General features: G+C 48.5%; 1 protein-coding gene across 1 annotated transcript in view; it reads right to left on the bottom strand.

Moving 5' to 3' along the window:
• Window positions 1-19,232, bottom strand: part of LOC144593039 (amphiphysin-like) — a 149,851-nt gene that overhangs the window by 39,998 nt on the left and 90,621 nt on the right. Inside the window, exons 14-20 of the mRNA XM_078398452.1 lie at window positions 14,500-14,523; window positions 11,991-12,014; window positions 11,100-11,450; window positions 8,511-8,543; window positions 6,845-6,907; window positions 5,162-5,224; window positions 1,750-1,812 (exon numbers count right to left, since the gene is read on the bottom strand). Coding sequence (XP_078254578.1) covers window positions 1,750-1,812; window positions 5,162-5,224; window positions 6,845-6,907; window positions 8,511-8,543; window positions 11,100-11,450; window positions 11,991-12,014; window positions 14,500-14,523 — 621 coding nt within the window. The remainder of the gene's footprint in view (window positions 1-1,749; window positions 1,813-5,161; window positions 5,225-6,844; window positions 6,908-8,510; window positions 8,544-11,099; window positions 11,451-11,990; window positions 12,015-14,499; window positions 14,524-19,232) is intronic.

The following is a 19,232-nucleotide window of genomic DNA, read 5'->3' as shown; positions in this document are numbered from 1 at the left end:
AATCTCCCAGATGTTCTAGTGGCCAGAGATCCTAGGGTGGCGGAGGAACTGAAAGAAATTCACATTAGGCAGGAAATGGTGTTGGGTAGACTGATGGGACTGAAGGCTGATAAATCCCCAGGGCCTGATGGTCTGCATCCCAGAGTACTTAAGGAGGTGGCTCTAGAAATTGTGGACGCATTGGTGATCATTTTCCAATGTTCTATAGATTCAGGATCAGTTCCTGTGGATTGGAGGGTAGGTAATGTTGTCCCACTTTTTAAGAAAGGAGGGAGAGAGAAAACGGGAAATTATAGACCAGTTAGTCTTACTTCAATGGTGGGGAAGATGCTGGAGTCAATTATAAAAGACGAAATTGCGGAGCATTTGGATAGTAGTAACAGGATTGTTCCGAGTCAGCATGGATTTACGAAGGGGAAATCATGTTTGACTAATCTTTTGGAATTCTTTGAGGATGTAACTAGGAAAATTGACAGGGGAGAGTCGGTGGATGTGGTGTACCTCGATTTTCAGAAAGCCTTTGACAAGGTTCCACATAGGAGATTAGTGGTAAAAATTAAAGCACATGGTATTGGAGGTAGAGTACTGACATGGATAGAAAATTGGTTGACAGACAGAAAGCAAAGAGTGGGGATAAATGGGTCCCTTTCAGAATAGCAGGCAGTAACTAGTGGGGTACCGCAAGGCTCGGTGCTGGGACCGCAGCTATTTACAATATACATTAATGACTTGGATGAAGGGATTAAAAGTACCATTAGCAAATTTGCAGATGATACAAAGCTGGGTGGCAGTGTGAACTGTGAGGAAGATGCTATGAGGTTGCAGGGTGACTTGGACAGGTTGTGTGAGTGGGCGGATGCATGGCAGATGCAGTTTAATGTGGATAAGTGTGAGGTTATCCACTTTGGTGGTAAGAATAGGAAGGCAGAGTATTATTTGAATGGTGTCAAGTTAGGAAAAGGGGACGTACAACGAGATCTGGGTGTCCCAGTGCATCGTTCTCCCCGTGACCTGCGTGGGATTTCTCCAAGATCATCGGTTTCCTCCCGCACTCCAAAGACGTGCAAATACATAGGTAAATTAGCTTGGTAAATGTAAAAATTGTTCCTAGCGGGTGTGGGATAGTGTTGGGGATCGCTGGTCGGCGCGGACCCGGTGGGCCGAAAGGGCGTGTTTCCGCGCTGTATCTCTAAAACTAAAAACTATTGTCATAGAGTCATAGAGTCATAGAGTCATAGAGTCCTACAGCACAGAAAGAGGCCCTTCGGCCCATCGTGTCCGCGCCGCCCGTCACCAAACACAGTCTAATTTTAATCCCATTTTCCCGCATTTGGACCGTAGCCCTGAATGTTGTAGCATTTCAAGTGCCCATCCAAATGCCTCTTAAACGTTGTGAGTGTTCCCAGCCTCCACCACCACCCCAGGCAGTGAGTTCCAGACTCCAACCACCCTCTGGGTGAAAAAGTTCTTTCTCACATCCCCCCGAAACCTCCCTCCCCTTACCCTGTATCTATGTCCCCTTGTCTATTGTCTATTGTCTAATCTGTTTCCTCTCTCTCCCAGTTCTAATGAAGGTGATCTGAAACCTTAAACGTTCTTTTTTCTCTTTGCACAGACCTGCTGAGGTCTCCCAGTGTTTGATGGCCTTTCAGTAACGCTACACAACTTACAAAACAACCACCAGGCAGGAACGACAAACTGGCACCAAGATGACAGATTAAAAAGGCAGCAGGGTGCAACATGACTTACCACGGTATCGAACACACTTTGTTCGGGCAACTCTGTGTTTCCCCCTGTGGTTCCGGCATCCAGCTTTAATATGTGAAGACATCAAAGGGAAACATGTTTAGTCAGTAGATGTTACTGGAGAGGAAAGAGTTTCTCACCAGGCCTGAGATACGACCAGTGTGATCCTACTACGCTAATCCATGCAGCGGCTGTTCAGGATTCAGGACCAGGGGCCACAGTTTAAGAATAAGGGGTAGGCCATTCAGAATGGAGATGAGGAAAAACTTTTTCAGTCGGAGAGTTGTGAATCTGTGGAATTCTCTGCCTCAGAAGGCAGTGGAGGCCAATTCTCTGAATGCATTCAAGAGAGAGCTAGATAGAGCTCTTAAGGATAGCGGAGTCAGGGGGTATGGGGAGAAGGCAGGAACGGGGTACTGATTGAGAATGATCAGCCATGATCCCATAGAATGGCGGTGCTGGCTCGAAGGGCCGAATGGCCTCCTCCTGTACCTATTGTTTATTGTCTATTGTTGCTTTCTTAGATTCTCTCCTCAACTCCAACTACCGCTTTAAACCGTCGCTGCGGGACTTCATTTTCAGGTTATCCATACAGCCACCCTGACCTCACCTCACCAGGACCTTCTGTTTTTTTCCGTGAGTAACTTTGAGGGTATGAGACGTGAGTAACTTTGAGGGTATGAGACGTGGATTGTCCAAGATAGACTGGCAATTGATACTTAAATGGTTGACGGTGGACATGCAATGGAAGGCATTGAAAGATCGCATGGATGAACTACAACAATTGTTCATCCCAGTTTGGCAAAAGAACAAACCAGGAAAGGTAGTGCATCCGTGGCTAACAAGGGAAATCAAGGATAGTATTAAAACAAAAGATGAAGCATACAGATTAGCCAGAAAAAGTAGCAAACCAGAGGACTGGGAGAAATTCAGAGTCCAGCAGAGGAGGACAAAGGGCTTAATTAGGAAAGGGAAAATAGATTATGAGAGAAAACTGGCAGGGAACATAAAAACTGACTGCAAAAGCTTTTATAGATATGTGAAGAGAAAAAGACTAGTTAAGACAAATTTTGATCATAGGGGACAAGGACATGGCAGACCAATTGAACAACTACTTTGGTTCTGTCTTCACTAAGGAAGACATAAACCGTCTGCCGGAAATAGCAGGGGACCGGGGGTCGAATGAGATGGAGGAACTGAGGGAAATCCAGGTTAGTCGGGAAGTGGTGTTAGGTAAATTAAATGGATTAAAGGCAGATAAATCCCCAGGGCCAGATAGGCTGCATCCCAGAGTGCTTAAGGAAGTAGTCCCAGAAATAGTGGATGCATTCGTGATAATTTTTCAAAACTTTAGATTCTGGAGTAGTTCTTGAGGATTGGAGGGTAGCAAATGTAACCCCACTTTTTAAAAAGGGAGGGAGAGAGAAAACGGGGAATTATAGACCAGTTAGTCTAACACAGTGGGGAAAATGCTAGAGTCAGTTATTAAAGATGTGATAGCATCACATTTGGAAAGTGGTGAAATCATCGGACAAAGTCAGCATGGATTTATGAAAGGCAAATCATGTCTGACGAATCTTATAGAATTTTTCAAGGATGTAACTAGTAGAGTGGATAAGGGAGAACGAGTCGATGTGTTATATCTGGACTTTCAGAAGGCCTTCGACAAGGTCCCACATAGGAGATTGGTGTACAAACTTAAAGCACACGGTATTGGGGGTTCAGTGTTGAGGTGGATAGAGAATTGGTTGGCGGACAGGAAGCAAAGAGTAGGAATAAACGGGTCCTTTTCAGAATGGCAGGCAGTGACTAGTGGGGTACCGCAAGGCTCAGTGCTGGGACCCCAGTTATTTACAGTATATATTAATGATTTGGACGAGGGAATTGAATGCAACATCTCTAAGTTTGCGGATGACACGAAGCTGGGTGGCAGTGTTAGCTGCGAGGAGGATGCTAGGAGGCTCCAGATTGACTTGGATAGATTAGGCGAGTGGGCAAATGCATGGTAGATGCAATATAATGTGGATAAATGTGAGGTTATCCACTTTGGCGGCAAGAACAGGAAAGCAGAGTATTACCTGAATGGTGGCCAATTAGGAAAAGGGGAGATACAACGTGACCTGGGTGTCATGGTGCACCAGTCATTGAAAGCAAGCGTGCAGGTGCAGCAGGCAGTGAAGAAAGCGAATGGTATGTTAGCATTCATAGCAAGAGGATTTGAGTATAGGAGCAGGGAGGTTCTGCTGCAGTTGTACAGGGCCTTGGTGAGATCGCACCTGGAGTATTGTGTACAGTTTTGGTCTCCTAATCTGAGGAAAGACATTCTAGCCTTAGAGGGAGTACAGAGAAGGTTCACCAGATTGATCCCTGGGATGGCGGGACTTTCATATGAAGAAAGACTGGATAGACTAGGCTTGTACTCGCTGGAATTGACTGAGGGGGGATCTTATAGAAACATATAAAATTCTTAAGGGGTTGGAGAGGCTAGATGCGGGAAGATTGTTCCCGATGTTGGGGAAGTCCAGAACCAGGAGTCACAGCTTAAGGATAAGGGGGAAGTCTTTTAGGACCGAGATGAGAAAACATTTCTTCACACAGAGTGGTGAGTCTGTGGAATTCTCTGCCACAGAAGGTAGTTGAGGCCAGTTCATTGGCTATATTTAAGAGGGAGTTAGATGTGGCCCTTGTGGCTAAAGGGATCAGGGGGTATGGAGAGAAGGCAGGTACGGGATACTGAGCTGGATGATCAGCCATGATCATATTGAATGGCGGTGCAGGCTCGAAGGGCCGAATGGCCTACTCATGCACCTATTTTCTATGTTTTCTAAGTTTATCCTCTTCATCCCCACACAACCCTTTCTGAAAATTAAAACTTATTAAAAGGCACGGTGGCGCAGCGGTAGAGTTGCTGCCTCACAGCGAATGCAGCGCCGGAGACCCGGGTTCCATCCCGACTGCAGGTACTGCCTGTACGGAGTTTGTACGTTCTCCCCGTGACCTGCGTGGGTTTTCTCCGAGATCTTCGGTTTCCTCCCACACTCCAAAGACGTGCAGATACGTAGGTTAACTGGCCTTTGCAAATGTAAAAATTGTCCCTAGCGGGTGTAGGATAGTGTTGGGGATCGCTGGTCGGCGCGCACCCGGTGGGCCGAAATGGCCTGTTTCCGCGCTGTATCTCTAAAACTAAAAACTATTGTCTATTGTCTAATCTGTTTCCTCTCTCTCCCAGTTCTAATGAAGGTGATCTGAAACCTTAAATGTTCTTTTCTCTCTTTGCACAGACCTGCTGAGGTCTCCCAGTGTCTGATGGCCTTTCAGTAACGCTACTCAACTTACAAAACATCCTCCAGGCAGGAACGACACACTGGCACCAAGATGACAGATTAAAAAGGCAGCAGGGTGCAACATGACTTACCACGGTATCGAACACACTTTGTTCGGGCAACTTTGTGTTTCCTCCTGTGGTTCCGGCATCCAGCTTTAGTATGTGAAGACATCAAAGGGAAACATGTTTAGTCAGTAAATGTTACTGGAGAGGAAAGAATTTCTCACCAGGCCTGAGATACGACCAGTGTGATCCTACTACGCTAATCCATGCAGCGGCTGTTCAGGATCAATCAGATTGTGTAATGCAGAGTAAAGGGAGACACTTTCATCTGTCAAAGGCATAATTAATACTCATCTGCACCAGCCCCACCACTGAGTAACCATGGGGACCCTTAGTCAGAGACAACAAGGTTCCAAAACGATTAAAGGTCTTTAACTTTCAAACCAATCACATGATCATCCCTTGGCTGCAAGGCTATGGATTCAAAGATTGAAATATGTTCTTCGAGTTGATATTTCAGCACGGCACTTCATGGTTGCAACAAGTAGTATAAGAAAATAACTGCAGATGCTGGTACAAATCGAAGGTATTTATTCACAAGATGCTGGAGTGACGCAGCAGGTCAGGCAGCATCTCAGGAGAGAAGGAATGGGTGACGTTTCGGGTCGAGACCCTTCTTCAGACTGATGTCAGGGGGGGCGGGACAAAGGAAGGATATCGGTGGAGACATGAAGATAGAGGGAGATCTGGGAAGGAGGAGGGGAAGAGAGGGACAGAGGAACTATCTAAAGTTGGAGAAGTCGATGTTCATACCGCTGGGAGCTATTGATCGAATAAGCTTGTGTCGGAAGGAACTGCAGATGCAGGTTTCCACCAAAGATAGACACAAAATGGTGGAGTAGCACAGCAGGCTTGTTAATTCAATGATCATGCTTAAAGAGGAAGGACAACGACATAGACCTGGGGGGGGAAGGGGGGGGGGGGTGTACCCGGGACTCCAGGTATCACTGTTGAGCCCTCTGTAGACGTTGTGGGCTTATCAATGAAACATCAAAGAAGGAGGGTGCCCACCTGGCGACCCCCATGATGTACCCCGACCCTCCCTTTCATCACTCCAATCCCACTGCCAACAGTTTAAGAATAAAGGGTAGGCCATTTAGAACGGAGATGAGGAAAAACTTTTTCAGTCAGAGAGTTGTGAATCTGTGGAATTCTCTGCCTCAGAAGGCAGTGGAGGCCAATTCTCTGAATGCATTCAAGAGAGAGCTAGATAGAGCTCGTAAGGATAGTGGAGTCAGGGGGTATGGGGAGAAGGCAGGAACGGGGTGCTGATTGAGAATGATCAGCCATGATCACATTGAATGGCGGTGCTGGCTCGAAGGGCCGAATGGCCTCCTCCTGCACCTATTGTCTATTGTCTATTGTCTAAGATGGGTGACGTTTCGGAAGGATCTCAACCCAAAACGTCACCCATTCCTTCTCTCCCGAGACGCTGCCTGACCTGCTGAGTTACTCCAGCATTTTGTGTCAACTTCCTCGCTCCCATATACGGGACAAGGACAATCTGTTTCGTCTCTCTCCCAGTTCTAATGAAGGTGATCTGAAACCTTCAATGTTCTTTTCTCTCTTTGCACAGACCTGCTGAGGTCTCCCAGTGTCTGATGGCCTTTCAGTAACGCTACTCAACTTACAAAACATCCACCAGGCAGGAACGACACACTGGCACCAAGATGACAGATTAAAAAGGCAGCAGGGTGCAACATGACTTACCACGGTATCGAACACACTTTGTTCGGGCAACTCTGTGTTTCCCCCTGTGGTTCCGGCATCCAGCTTTAATATGTGAAGACATCAAAGGGAAACACGTTTAGTCAGTGAATGTTACTGGAGAGGAAAGAGTTTCTCACCAGGCCTGAGATACGACCGGTGTGATCTTACTACGCTAATCCATGCAACGGCTGTTCACGATTCAGGACCAGGGGCCACAGTTTAAGAATAAGGGGTAGGCCATTTAGAACGGAGATGAGGAAAAAGTTTTTCAGTCAGAGAGTTGTGAATCTGTGGAATTCACTGCCTCAGAAGGTAGTGGAGGCCAATTCTCTGAATGCATTCAAGAGAGAGCTAGATAGAGCTCTTAAGGATAGCGGAGTCAGGGGGTATGGGGGAGAAGGCAGGAACGGGGTACTGATTGAGAATGATCAGCCATGATCACATTGAATGGCGGTGCTGGCTCGAAGGGCCGAATGGCCTCCTCCTGCACCTATTTTGTATGTTTCCACGACAATTTACACCAAGCCAATTAACCTACAAACCTGCACGTCTTTGGAGTGTGGGAGGGAACCGAAGATCTCGGAGAAAACCCACACAGGTCACGGGGGGAACGTACAAACTCTGCACAGGCATCACCCGTAGTCAGGATCGAACCCCGGTCTCTGGCTCTGCATTCGCTGTAAGGCAGCGACTCTACCACTGTGCCACCGTGACTGCTCAAACGAAGTATTGGAAGCAGCATGGAGAGATGAGGCAAGAGGAGGTGGACCATATGTGAAACGTCAGGCTGGCTTCCCAGGGAATGTGGCCCAGACTTCCCCGTTATCTAATTTCCTGATCTGCCATCGGGTCGGACACAACTGCATGCCAGAAGGTCCGATTCACTAAAAGGCCCCGACAGAACCAGGTTGGTCGACATGAAACCATCTCCAAAAAGTGACTAGGAGAATAACTGCAGATGCTGGTACAAATCTAACGTAGACACAAAATGCTGGAGTAACTCAGCGGGGTCAGGCAGCATCTCAGGAGAGAAGGAATGGGTAAAAAGGTAGGGTTTGGGGATGGGGCCAGTGTATGTCTGGAACAGGGATAGACAATTGACAATAGACAATAGGTGCAGGAGGAGGCCATTCGGCCCTTCGAGCCAGCACCACCATTCAATGTGATCATGGCTGATCATTCACAATCAGTACCCCGTTCCTGCCTTCTCCCCATACCCCCTGACTCCGCTATCCTCAAGAGCTCTATCTAGCTCTCTCTTGAATCCATTCAGAGGATTGGCCTCCACTGCCCTCTGAGGCAGAGAATTCCACAGATTCACAACTCTCTGAGTGAAAAGGTTTTTCCTCATCTCCGTTCTAAACGGCCTACCCCTTATTCTTAAACTGTGGCCCCTGGTTCTGGACTCCCCCAACATTGTTCGGCGTAGCCGACAAAGAGGCAGGCATAGCTCGTGGCCCCGTGCGAGTATCCATAGCAACCCCTCGGATTCAGAGGAAGTGTGAGGGGGTCAAAGGAGAGGTTGTTGAGCGTCTGAAGAAGGGTCTCGACCCGAAACGTCACCCATCCCTTCTCTCCCGAGACGCTGCCTGACCCGCTGAGTTACTCCGGCATCTTGTGACACCTCCAGAAAAGTGAGCGGTTGACTTCACCGTAAATATCTTACCTGCGTGAATCCATTGAAAGCAGCAGTGGCCATCTGCAAAAATGGAAATGGAAGTCAGAACTCCAGCCGTGGCTGTTTTCTCTCAATCACACATTTTTTTTAAAAACACAACGGCTATTACATTGGCCATTAATTATGATATGCCCTGTGGAGGAACAACACAACAGACAGGAAGTTGAGGGGAAAGACAGAAACAAGGATAATAATGGGGCTATCGCTGGCATTTACAGTCAAATTTTAGTCAGTCCTAGCACTTTTTTTCTACGCTAAACACTTGACATGGTACCTCTTCTCTGTCGGCATCTAGCTCCCGGTATAACAGTTCGTATCTTTGGTTTGCACTCTCGTCTTCCGACAGATCCGAGATGTTTGTTTCATTATCTTTTCGGCCGGTTGAGCTCTCGTGGCCAGCGTTGTTTAAAGTCTTGACGGGGTCGGGCAAGTGGGGGACGTGTGCATCTTTAGCTCGAACTCTATCGGTGTCCCCACAAGGGTTGTGTGCTGCCTCGCTCTGATCTGCGCTTCCAGCCCCCGGGCCGCCCGGTGTGTGACGTACACCCTCAGTCTCTCTCCAAAAGTCGGCTTTCCCCTCACCAATCTCCCCTTGCTTTTCTTGGGATATTGGCCAAAACACAAATCCATGGGCACGGTCCTCTGCCAGGCTGGCGAAACCCCACTTGGTGCTGCCGGCAATAGGCTCCCAGTTCTCTGGCCATATCTCCTGCTTGTCCCTCCTCCAGGGTTCTGACCTCAGCCCTTCGGGGGAAACTGTGTTGTCAGAAGTCTGGTGGAATGTGACTGGTTGATGCACAATCGGGGGTTCAGTATGGATTTCCCCTGCTTGATCAGCCTCTCTGTCTGTGCTGGTTGCATTATCTGATGCAGTGTTGCTTGCGCTAGTTAATGCAGACTGGCTCCCCATATCCTCAGACTCTACCTCAGGCCTCAGGCCTGTTTCCTCAAGCCTCAGGCCTGTTTCCTCAAGCCTCAGGCCTGTTTCCTCAGGACTCAAGCCTGTTTCCTCAAGCCTCAGGCCTGTTTCCTCAGGCCTCGGGCCTGTTTCCTCAGGCCTCCGGCCTGTTTCCTCAGGCCTCAGGCGTGTTTCCTCAGGACTCAAGCCTGTTTCCTCAGGCCTCAGGCCTGTTTCCTCAGGACTCAAGCCTGTTTCCTCAAGCCTCGGGCCTGTTTCCTCAGGCCTCGGGCCTGTTTCCTCAGGCCTCGGGCCTGTTGCCTCAGGCCTCCGGCCTTTTTCCTCAGGCCTCAGGCCTGTATCCTCAGTCCTCTGGCCTGTTTCCTCAGGCCTCGGGCCTGTTTCCTCAGGCCCCCGGCCTGTTTCCTCAGGCCTCAGGCCTGTTTCCTCAGGCCTCAGGCCTGTGTCCTCAGTCCTCGGCCCTGTTTCCTCAGGCCTCGGGCCTGTTTCCTCAGGCCTCGGGCTTGTTTCCTCAGGCCTCTGGCCTGTTTCCTCAGGCCTCAGGCCTGTTTCCTCAGGACTCAAGCCTGTTTCCTCAGGCCTCGGGCCTGTTTCCTCAGGCCTCGGGCCTGTTTCCTCAGGCCTCGGGCCTGTTTCCTCAGGCCTCGGGCCTGTTTCCTCTGGCCTCGGGCCTGTTTCCTCTGGCCTCCGGCCTGTTTCCTCTGGCCTCCGGCCTGTTTCCTCTGGCCTCCGGCCTGTTTCCTCAGGCCTCCGGCCTGTTTCCTCAGGACTCAAGCCTGTTTCCTCAGGCCTAGGGCCTGTTTCCTCTGGCCTCGGGCCTGTTTCCTCAGGCCTCGGGCCTGTTTCCTCAGGCCTCCGGCCTGCTTCCTCAGGCCTCAGGCCTATTTCCTCAGACCTCAGGCCTATTTCCTCAGGCCTCAGGCCGGTTTCCTCAGGCCTCGGGCCTGTTTCCTCAGGCCTCGGGCCTGTTTCCTCAGGCCTCCGGCCTGCTTCCTCAGGCCTCAGGCCTGTTTCCTCAGGCCTCAGGCGTCTTTCCTCAGGACTCAAGCCTGTTTCCTCAGGCCTCGGGCCTGTTCCTCAGGCCTCGGGCCTGTTTCCTCAGGCCTCGGGCCCGTTTCCTCAGGCCTCACACCAAAGGTGTCGCCATGAAAGGCAAGCGTTTGGTCCCCTTCACCCCTGCAACCAATTCCCTCTACTTCCTGACAACTGGGAGCAGCCTCACCTGCATCCGTCAAAGGAATGTCCTGATCCTCCATCCTATCTGGAATGTTATCTATAACATGGTTAGATGGAATGCTCGTTTCTAGACAATGACCATTTTGGTAGCTTTTGGTGCCTTGAACCCCGTCACTGACGTTCAGCTCTTCATCGTTTCTTTCAGCATCTTCACTAGTGTTTGTTTTGGCCTTATCTGCCTCATGAACCTTATCTGCAACCTCCACTGCCTCCTGCCCTGGCTGACCTGGCGAATCACGCTGTTCGGAGCTGTACTCATTATCGCTCGGTTCCAACTGACTCAGGCTTCCCCCTTGAGCTGTTCTAATCTCTCGGGGTACAGCAGGAGACGGGGATGACTGCTGACCAATGCAGGATTCCTGCCCTCGCTCTGCGCACGGACCTGTCTGCCAAACCCTGCTCTCCGTTGGCGCCACGTCTACCTGTCGGCCTAATGGGTTCTCCTGCCAACTCTCTGGAATGACCGAGCCCCGCTCCTCGCCCTGGGCCTGACGCACGGGGTTCGCAAGGCTCTTATCTGGGTGGTCGGCACAGCTCCCCGCAGTCTCTTGCTCCCGAGCAACTGGCTGAGCTTCGCGGCGCCAACCGTCTAGGGCGCCTTCCTCGCCGCGGGCAAGCGGGCCAGCGTCCGTCAGGCCGCGCACTAGCGGCACGCAGTGCTGGCTGGCGCACGCTCCAGCGACTGCTGCGTTAATGTCGCTCGCTGCGCCCGTATCTGTGCTGTCGCCTCCCGCTGGCTTATAGACCGAGAAGAGACTTTCGGAAGAGTCGGGCTTTTGACAGAAAATGAAGTGAACACAGATATAAAAGATACCAAAAGCAGATATGATTTTTTTTTTTTTTTTAAACAAAGAAAAGCAAAACAAAAGCATGTTTTCCAAATTAAAAGAAATGATACTAAATAAAGCACAGGATGTGGATATCAGGGTTCTAAACCACCATGTTTACTTGGTAGGGTTCTAGGCTGGGGGTCATCTAGTCTGTCTCAAAGGCCTAGAGGCAGCTCTGTGCACACACGGTCCACTCTGGATGGAGCATCATACCCACAGGTTGTCCCCCCTCCCCCCCCACCCCTCCCCCTCCCCCCCCCCCCCCCCCCCATCCACATCCATCACTGAGAGTAAACTGGGTGGGACATTACACACATAGTGCAGACAAGTGCAAGTTTACATTCAGAAAGACCAAGTAAATCTAGTCAAGACAAAAAGCATTGAATGACTAGCGTGTACTAATGTGCTTCATTTTCTTAGAAATTTAAGCCAGCTTATCTTCAGGACAAGCTAAACATTCGGGACATAAAGAAATATACTCACAGGCTGAACCAGTTCTGTGTTGGCCTTGAGAAAAACAAAAACGGAGGTATTTACAGACCAGTGTGTCAATTCTACTGTCATTATATAGTCTGAAGTTTCAACTCAAGTCAATTTTATTTGTCACATACACATACATGATGTGCAGTGAAATGAAAATGGCAATGCCTGCGGATTGTGCAATAAAAAAGAATTACAGTTACAGCATATAAATAAAGTTAATAAAGTTACTACAGTGTAGACAAAAATTTAGTCTCTGGGGTTATAATAGTTAACAGTCCTGATGGCCTGTGGGAAGAAACTCCGTCTCATCCTCGCCGTTTTCACAGCGTGACAGCGGAGGCGTTTGCCTGATCGTAGCATCTGGAACAGTCCGTTGCTGGGGTGGCAGGGGTCCCTCATGATCTTGCTTGCTCTGGATCTGCACCTCCTGATGTATAGGTCCTGCAGGGGGACGAGTGTCGTTCCCATGGTGCGTTCTGCCGAACGCACTACTCTCTGCAGGGCCATCCTGTCCTGGGCAGAGCTGTTCCCAAACCAGACTGTGATGTTGCCGGACAGGATGCTCTCTACAGCCCCAGAGTAGAAGCAATGAAGGATCCTCAGAGACACTCTGAATTTCCTCAGTTGTCTAAGGTGGTAAAGGCGCTGCTTTGCCTTACCCACCAGTGCGGCAATGTGCGTTGCCCATGTCAGATCCTCTGTGATGCGGACTCCCAGGTATTTAAAACTGCTCACCCTATCCACAGTAATCCCATTTAACTCCAGTGGCGTGTACGTCCTTGGATGTTTAGCCCTTCTGAAGTCCACAATCAGCTCCTTTGTTTTAATGACATTCAAGAGGAGGCTGTTGTCCTGACACCAGAGTGCCAGAGTTCACACTTGTTTTAATCTGACGCTGGCTTTAATTTACTATGTAATGAGTGCAGAAGATACATTCACAAAACCTGAGTCCTTTTGCTTCTGCAGCAACCTTTTAAAGTAATTTTTTTTTTTTATATCTGAATTTTTTTGTTGGGTGATAGATATTTAATATCCCAACCAAACTCAATCGCTGAGTATAGAGGTTGGGAGGTCATATTGCAGTTGTATAAGATGTTGGTGAGACCACATTTAGAATATTGTGTTCAGTTCTGGGCACCATGATTTTGGAAAGATATTGTCAAGCTTGAAAGGGTTCAGAAAAGATTTACTAGGATGTTGCCAGGACTCGAGGGTGTGAGCTGGTGGGAGAGGTTGAGCAGGCTGGGTTTCTATTCCATGGAGCGCAGGAGGATGAGGGGAGATTTTATAGAGGTGTACAAAATCATGAGAGGAATAGATCGGGTAGATGCACAGAGTCTTTTAACCAGAGTAGGGGAATCGAGGACCAGAGGACATAGGTTCAAGGTGAAGGGGAAAAGATTTAATAGGAATCCGAGGGGTAACTTTTTCACACAGAGGGTGGTGGGTGTATGGAACAAGCTGCCAGAGGAGGTAGTTGAGGCTGGGACTATCCCATCATTTGAGAAACAGCTGGACAGGTACATGGATAGGACAGGTTTGGAGGGATATGGACCAAGCGCAGGCAAGTGGGACTAGGGTCGCTGGGACATTGTTGGCCGGTGTGGGCGAGTTGGGCCGAAGGGCCTGTTTCCACACTGTATCACTCTACGACTCTATGACTCTCTGATGAGAATTCTGTCTAAATTGTGGGGTTGTTGCCGTGCCACGATGATAATTATAAAATGATTTCACAGTCAATTCTTCCTTTTGAATAATTCACTAGTCTTCCGGCGACTAATTCGACTGTTTCGATGGATTTTTTTTGCACCGGGTGCATTCGCTAATCATTTTCTAATCTTATCCACCTTTCCTAATTAGTTTTCACATGTCGAAATGTCAACAATAGACAATAGGTGCAGGAGGAGGCCATTCGGCCCTTCGAGCCAGCACCGCCATTCAATGTGATCATGGCTGATCATTCTCAATCAGTACCCCGTTCCTGCCTTCTCCCCGTACCCCCTGACTCCGCTACCCTAAAGAGCTCTATCCAGCTGTCTCTTGAATGCATTCAGAGAATTGGCCTCCACTGCCTTCTGAGGCAGAGAATTCCACAGATTCACAACTCTCTGACTGAAAAAGTTTTTCCTCATCTCAGTTCTAAATGGCCTACCCCTTATTCTTAAACTATGGCCCCTTGTTCTGGACTCCCCCAACATTGGGAACGTGTTTCCTGCCTCTAACGTGTCCAACCCCTTAATAATCTTATACGTTTCGATAAGATCCCCTCTCATCCTTCTAAATTCCAGTGTATACAAGCCTAGTCGCTCCAGTCTTTCAACATATGACAGTCCCGCCATTCCGCCAAACAGTCAAATTACATCGCAATCTTGTGCGCATTTATTTGAAATGAACAGATGCAGATACCATCTCAGACATTACCCTGGCAAGCATGCTCCAGATGAAGGTTTTCTTAAACGTTAGTAAATCTACAGAGTTTGATGTCAGATGAACAATATATAGTTCCTACCTCCCACAGATCCCAAGGAAGTGTCTGAAAGCGGATTAAAAGAAAAAACACACCCTTGTTAACACAGCGGGCAGGGTCAGCAGAAATCATACATATAATTTTTCTCCATTTCTCGAATGACATCGGGAGCAAGCACAAGGGTAATTTTCATTGATTTAGCACTTTAGTGCAGAATAATGTCACAAGATCTTTCCCACAAACATAATTCAACAAAGAATGCTGATGCAATAGACAATAGACAATAGACAATAGGTGCAGGAGGAGGCCATTCGGCCCTTCGAGCCAGCGCCGCCATTCCATGTGATCACGGCTGATCATTCACAATCAGTACCCCGTTCCTGCCCTCTCCCCATACCCCCTGACTCCACTATCCTTAAGAGCTCTATCTAGCCCTTAACGCATAGTATCTGCACCCTGTCAGGAGCAGTATCTAATAACTTGGCTCAAGGGAGGAACTTAAAAGGTTGGCACGGTGGCGCAGCGGTAGAGTTGCTGCCTTACAGCGAATGCAGCGCCGGAGACTCAGGTTCGATCCTGACTAGGGGCGCTGTCTGTACGGAGTTTGTACGTTCTCCCCGTGACCTGCGTGGGTTTTCTCCGAGATCTTTGGTTTCCTCCCACACTCCAAAGACGTGCGGGTATGTAGGTTAATTGGCTGGGCAGATGTAAAAATTGTCCCTAGTGTGTGTAGGATAGTGTTAGTGTGTGCGGGGATCACTGGGCGGCGCAGACCCGGTGGGCCGAAGGGCCTGTTTCCGCGCTGTATCTCTAAATCTAAAAAAAATCTAAAACTGGAGAGGAAGGAATAGGGTCTCAGGAAGGGCAGTACCAGGCATTAGTTACTGATAATTAAATCCATTTCCCTAGAAATTCACCTGTTCACCTGGGGCAGCACGGTGGCGCAACGGTAGAGTTGCTGCCTCACAGCGCCAGAGACCCAGGTTCGATCCCAGCTACGGGTGCTGTCTGTGCGGAGTTTGTACGTTCTCCCCGTGACCTGCGTGGATTTTTTCTCTGAGATCTTCGGTTTCCTCCCGCACTCCAAAGACGAACAGGTTTGTCGGCTAATTGGCTTGGTATAAATCTAAATTTTCCCGAGTGTGTGCAGGATATCGGGCTGGATCGCTGGGCGGCGCGGACTCGGTGGGCCATAGGGCCTGTTTCCGCACTGTAAAGTCCTCTGAACTAAACTAACTTAGAAATCAGGAATAATACCTGTTTTTTGTGCACTAAAACATCATTGCGTTTAGTGCGAATATAAAATTGGACCCTCCACAAAATAGAAAATAGCAAAACCGATCAAAATGCATAGAGAGTGAATGCCCTGGTGGTTTTATAGACAATAGACAATAGACAATAGGTGCAGGAGGAGGCCATTCAGCCCTTCGAGCCAGCACCGCCATTCAATGCGATCATGGCTGATCACTCTCAATCAGTACCCCGTTCCTGCCTTCTCCCCATACCCCCTCACTCCGCTATCCTTAAGAGCTCTATCCAGCTCTCTCTTGAAAGCATCCAACGAACTGGCCTCCACTGCCTTCTGAGGCAGAGAATTCCACACCTTCACCACCCTCTGACTGAAAAAGTTCTTCCTCATCTCCGTTCTAAATGGCCTACCCCTTATTCTCAAACTGTGGCCCCTTGTTCTGGACTCCCCCAACATTGGGAACATGTTATCTGCCTCTAATGTGTCCAATCCCCTAATTATCTTATATGTTTCAATAAGATCCCCCCTCATCCTTCTAAATTCCAGTGTATACAAGCCCAATCGCTCCAGCCTTTCAACATACGACAGTCCCGCCATTCCGGGAATTAACCTAGTGAACCTACGCTGCACGCCCTCCATAGCAAGAACATCCTTCCTCAAATTTGTAGACCAAAACTGCACACAGTACTCCAGGTGCGGTCTCACCAGGGCCCGGTACAACTGTAGAAGGACCTCTTTGCTCCTATACTCAACTCCTCTTGTTACGAAGGCCAACATTCCATTGGCTTTCTTCACTGCCTGCTGAACCTGCATGCTTCCTTTCATTGACTGATGCACTAGGACACCCAGATCTCGTTGAACTCCCCCTCCTCCTAACTTGACACCATTCAGATAATAATCTGCCTTTCTATTCTTACTTCCAAAGTGAATAACCTCACACTTATCTACATTAAACTGCATCTGCCATGTATCCGCCCACTCACACAACCTGTCCAAGTCACCCTGCAGCCTTATTGCATCTTCCTCACAATTCACACTACCCCCCAACTTAGTATCATCTGCAAATTTGCTAATGGTACTTTTAATCCCTTCGTCTAAGTCATTAATGTATATCGTAAATAGCTGGGGTCCCAGCACCGAACCTTGCGGTACCCCACTGGTCACTGCCTGCCATTCCGAAAGGGACCCATTTACACATTCATCAATAAGCACTGGAATGGGATGTACACTGGCAGACAGGATCTACACTGTGATGGCAAGATCTCACTGGCTTCAACACATCTACGACGCTCTGATAATATATTCCTTTATTCGTCCCACACCGGGGAAATTTACAATTGCACAGCAATGAGAGAAATTATTAAAAAAATTATAAAGGGACTAGACAAGCTAGATGCAGGAAAAATGTTCCCAATGTTGGGGGAGTCCAGAACCAGAGGCCACACAGTCTAAGAATAAAGGGGAGGCCATTTAAAACTGAGGTGAGAAAGAAACTTTTTCACCCAGAAAGTTGTGAATTTGTGGAATTCTCTGCCACAGAGGGCAGTGGAGGCCAAATCACTGGAAGGATTTAAAAGAGAGTTAGATAGAGCTCTGGGGGCTAGTGGAATCAAGGGATATGGGGAGAAGGCAGGCACGGGTTACTGATTGTGGATGATCAGCCATGATCACAATGAATGGCGGTGCTGGCTCGAAGGGCCAAATGGCCTCCTCCTGCACCTATTTTCTATGTTTCTATGTTTCTATGAATCACCTGTAGCAACAACACAATAGATTTCATGGTCATTCCTCTTTTAAACCTGGATTTTTAAGATTGCCACCTTTTAAACCCGGTTACCTTTTGAGATCTGAATCCTTAACCATCTCTTTTCCACCACAGATGCTGCCTGACCTGCTGATTTCTTCCAGCATTTTGATTCCAGCTCCAGATTCCAGCAACTGGCACCTCTCGCGTCACTCTGTTTTCAGGCTAAACCGTGGGTTGCCAGAGCTGCCTCAGTCTTCAAACGTCCAGGAATCCCAACAGCATTGGGAAGGCCAGGACAGACTTGGGGAGTTTGGGGAGTCTCAGGCCTTGAAGATGCTGCTCATGGCTACGAGGACCATGAGTGCTTCCCAGAAGATTCTGATCTTCAATGTATCTTGCTTTTCCCTGCCATTGGATCTCATAGAAACATAGAAATGTATTGCACTCTGGCCCCCAGTGCCACTCTGTTTCATCCCATTCATTGCATGATCTGTAAGGAGTGGAATGACACATAACCTAACTAACTAACTAACTAACTAACTAACTAACTAACTAACTAACTAACTAACTAACTAACTAACTGACTAACTAACTAACTGACTAACTGACTAACTGACTAACTGACTAACTGACTAACTGACTCACTGACTGACTGACTGACTCACTGACTCACTGACTGGCTGACTGACTGACTAATGAACTAATGAACTAATGAACTAATGAACTAACGAACTAACTAGCTAACTAACTAATGAGCTGACTGACTGACTGACTGACTGACTGACTGACTGACTGACTGACTGACTGACTGACTGACTGACTGACTGACTGACTGACTGACTGACTGACTGACTGACTGACTGACTGACTGACTGACTGACTGACTGACTGACTGACTGACTGACTGACTGACTGACTGACTGACTGACTGACTGACTGACTGACTGACTGACTGACTGACTGACTGACTGACTGACTGACTGACTGACTGACTGACTGACTGACTGACTGACTGACTGACTGACTGACTGACTGACTGACTGACTGACTGACTGACTGACTGACTGACTGACTGACTGACTGACTGACTGACTGACTGACTGACTGACTGACTGACTGACTGACTGACTGACTGACTGACTGACTGACTGACTGACTGACTGACTGACTGACTGACTGACTGACTGACTGACTGACTGACTGACTGACTGACTGACTGACTGACTGACTGACTGACTGACTGACTGACTGACTGACTGACTGACTGACTGACTGACTGACTGACTGACTGACTGACTGACTGACTGACTGACTGACTGACTGACTGACTGACTGACTGACTGACTGACTGACTGACTGACTGACTGACTGACTGACTGACTGACTGACTGACTGACTGACTGACTGACTGACTGACTGACTGACTGACTGACTGACTGACTGACTGACTGACTGACTGACTGACTGACTGACTGACTGACTGACTGACTGACTGACTGACTGACTGACTGACTGACTGACTGACTGACTGACTGACTGACTGACTGACTGACTGACTGACTGACTGACTGACTGACTGACTGACTGACTGACTGACTGACTGACTGACTGACTGACTGACTGACTGACTGACTGACTGACTGACTGACTGACTGACTGACTGACTGACTGACTGACTGACTGACTGACTGACTGACTGACTGACTGACTGACTGACTGACTGACTGACTGACTGACTGACTGACTGACTGACTGACTGACTGACTGACTGACTGACTG

Source organism: Rhinoraja longicauda, chromosome 4 (genome assembly GCF_053455715.1).
Source record: "Rhinoraja longicauda isolate Sanriku21f chromosome 4, sRhiLon1.1, whole genome shotgun sequence".
Classification (NCBI taxonomy): Eukaryota; Metazoa; Chordata; class Chondrichthyes; order Rajiformes; family Arhynchobatidae; genus Rhinoraja; species Rhinoraja longicauda.
Note: the sequence above shows the minus strand (reverse complement) of the source record. Positions and strands in the feature narration are given on the sequence as shown.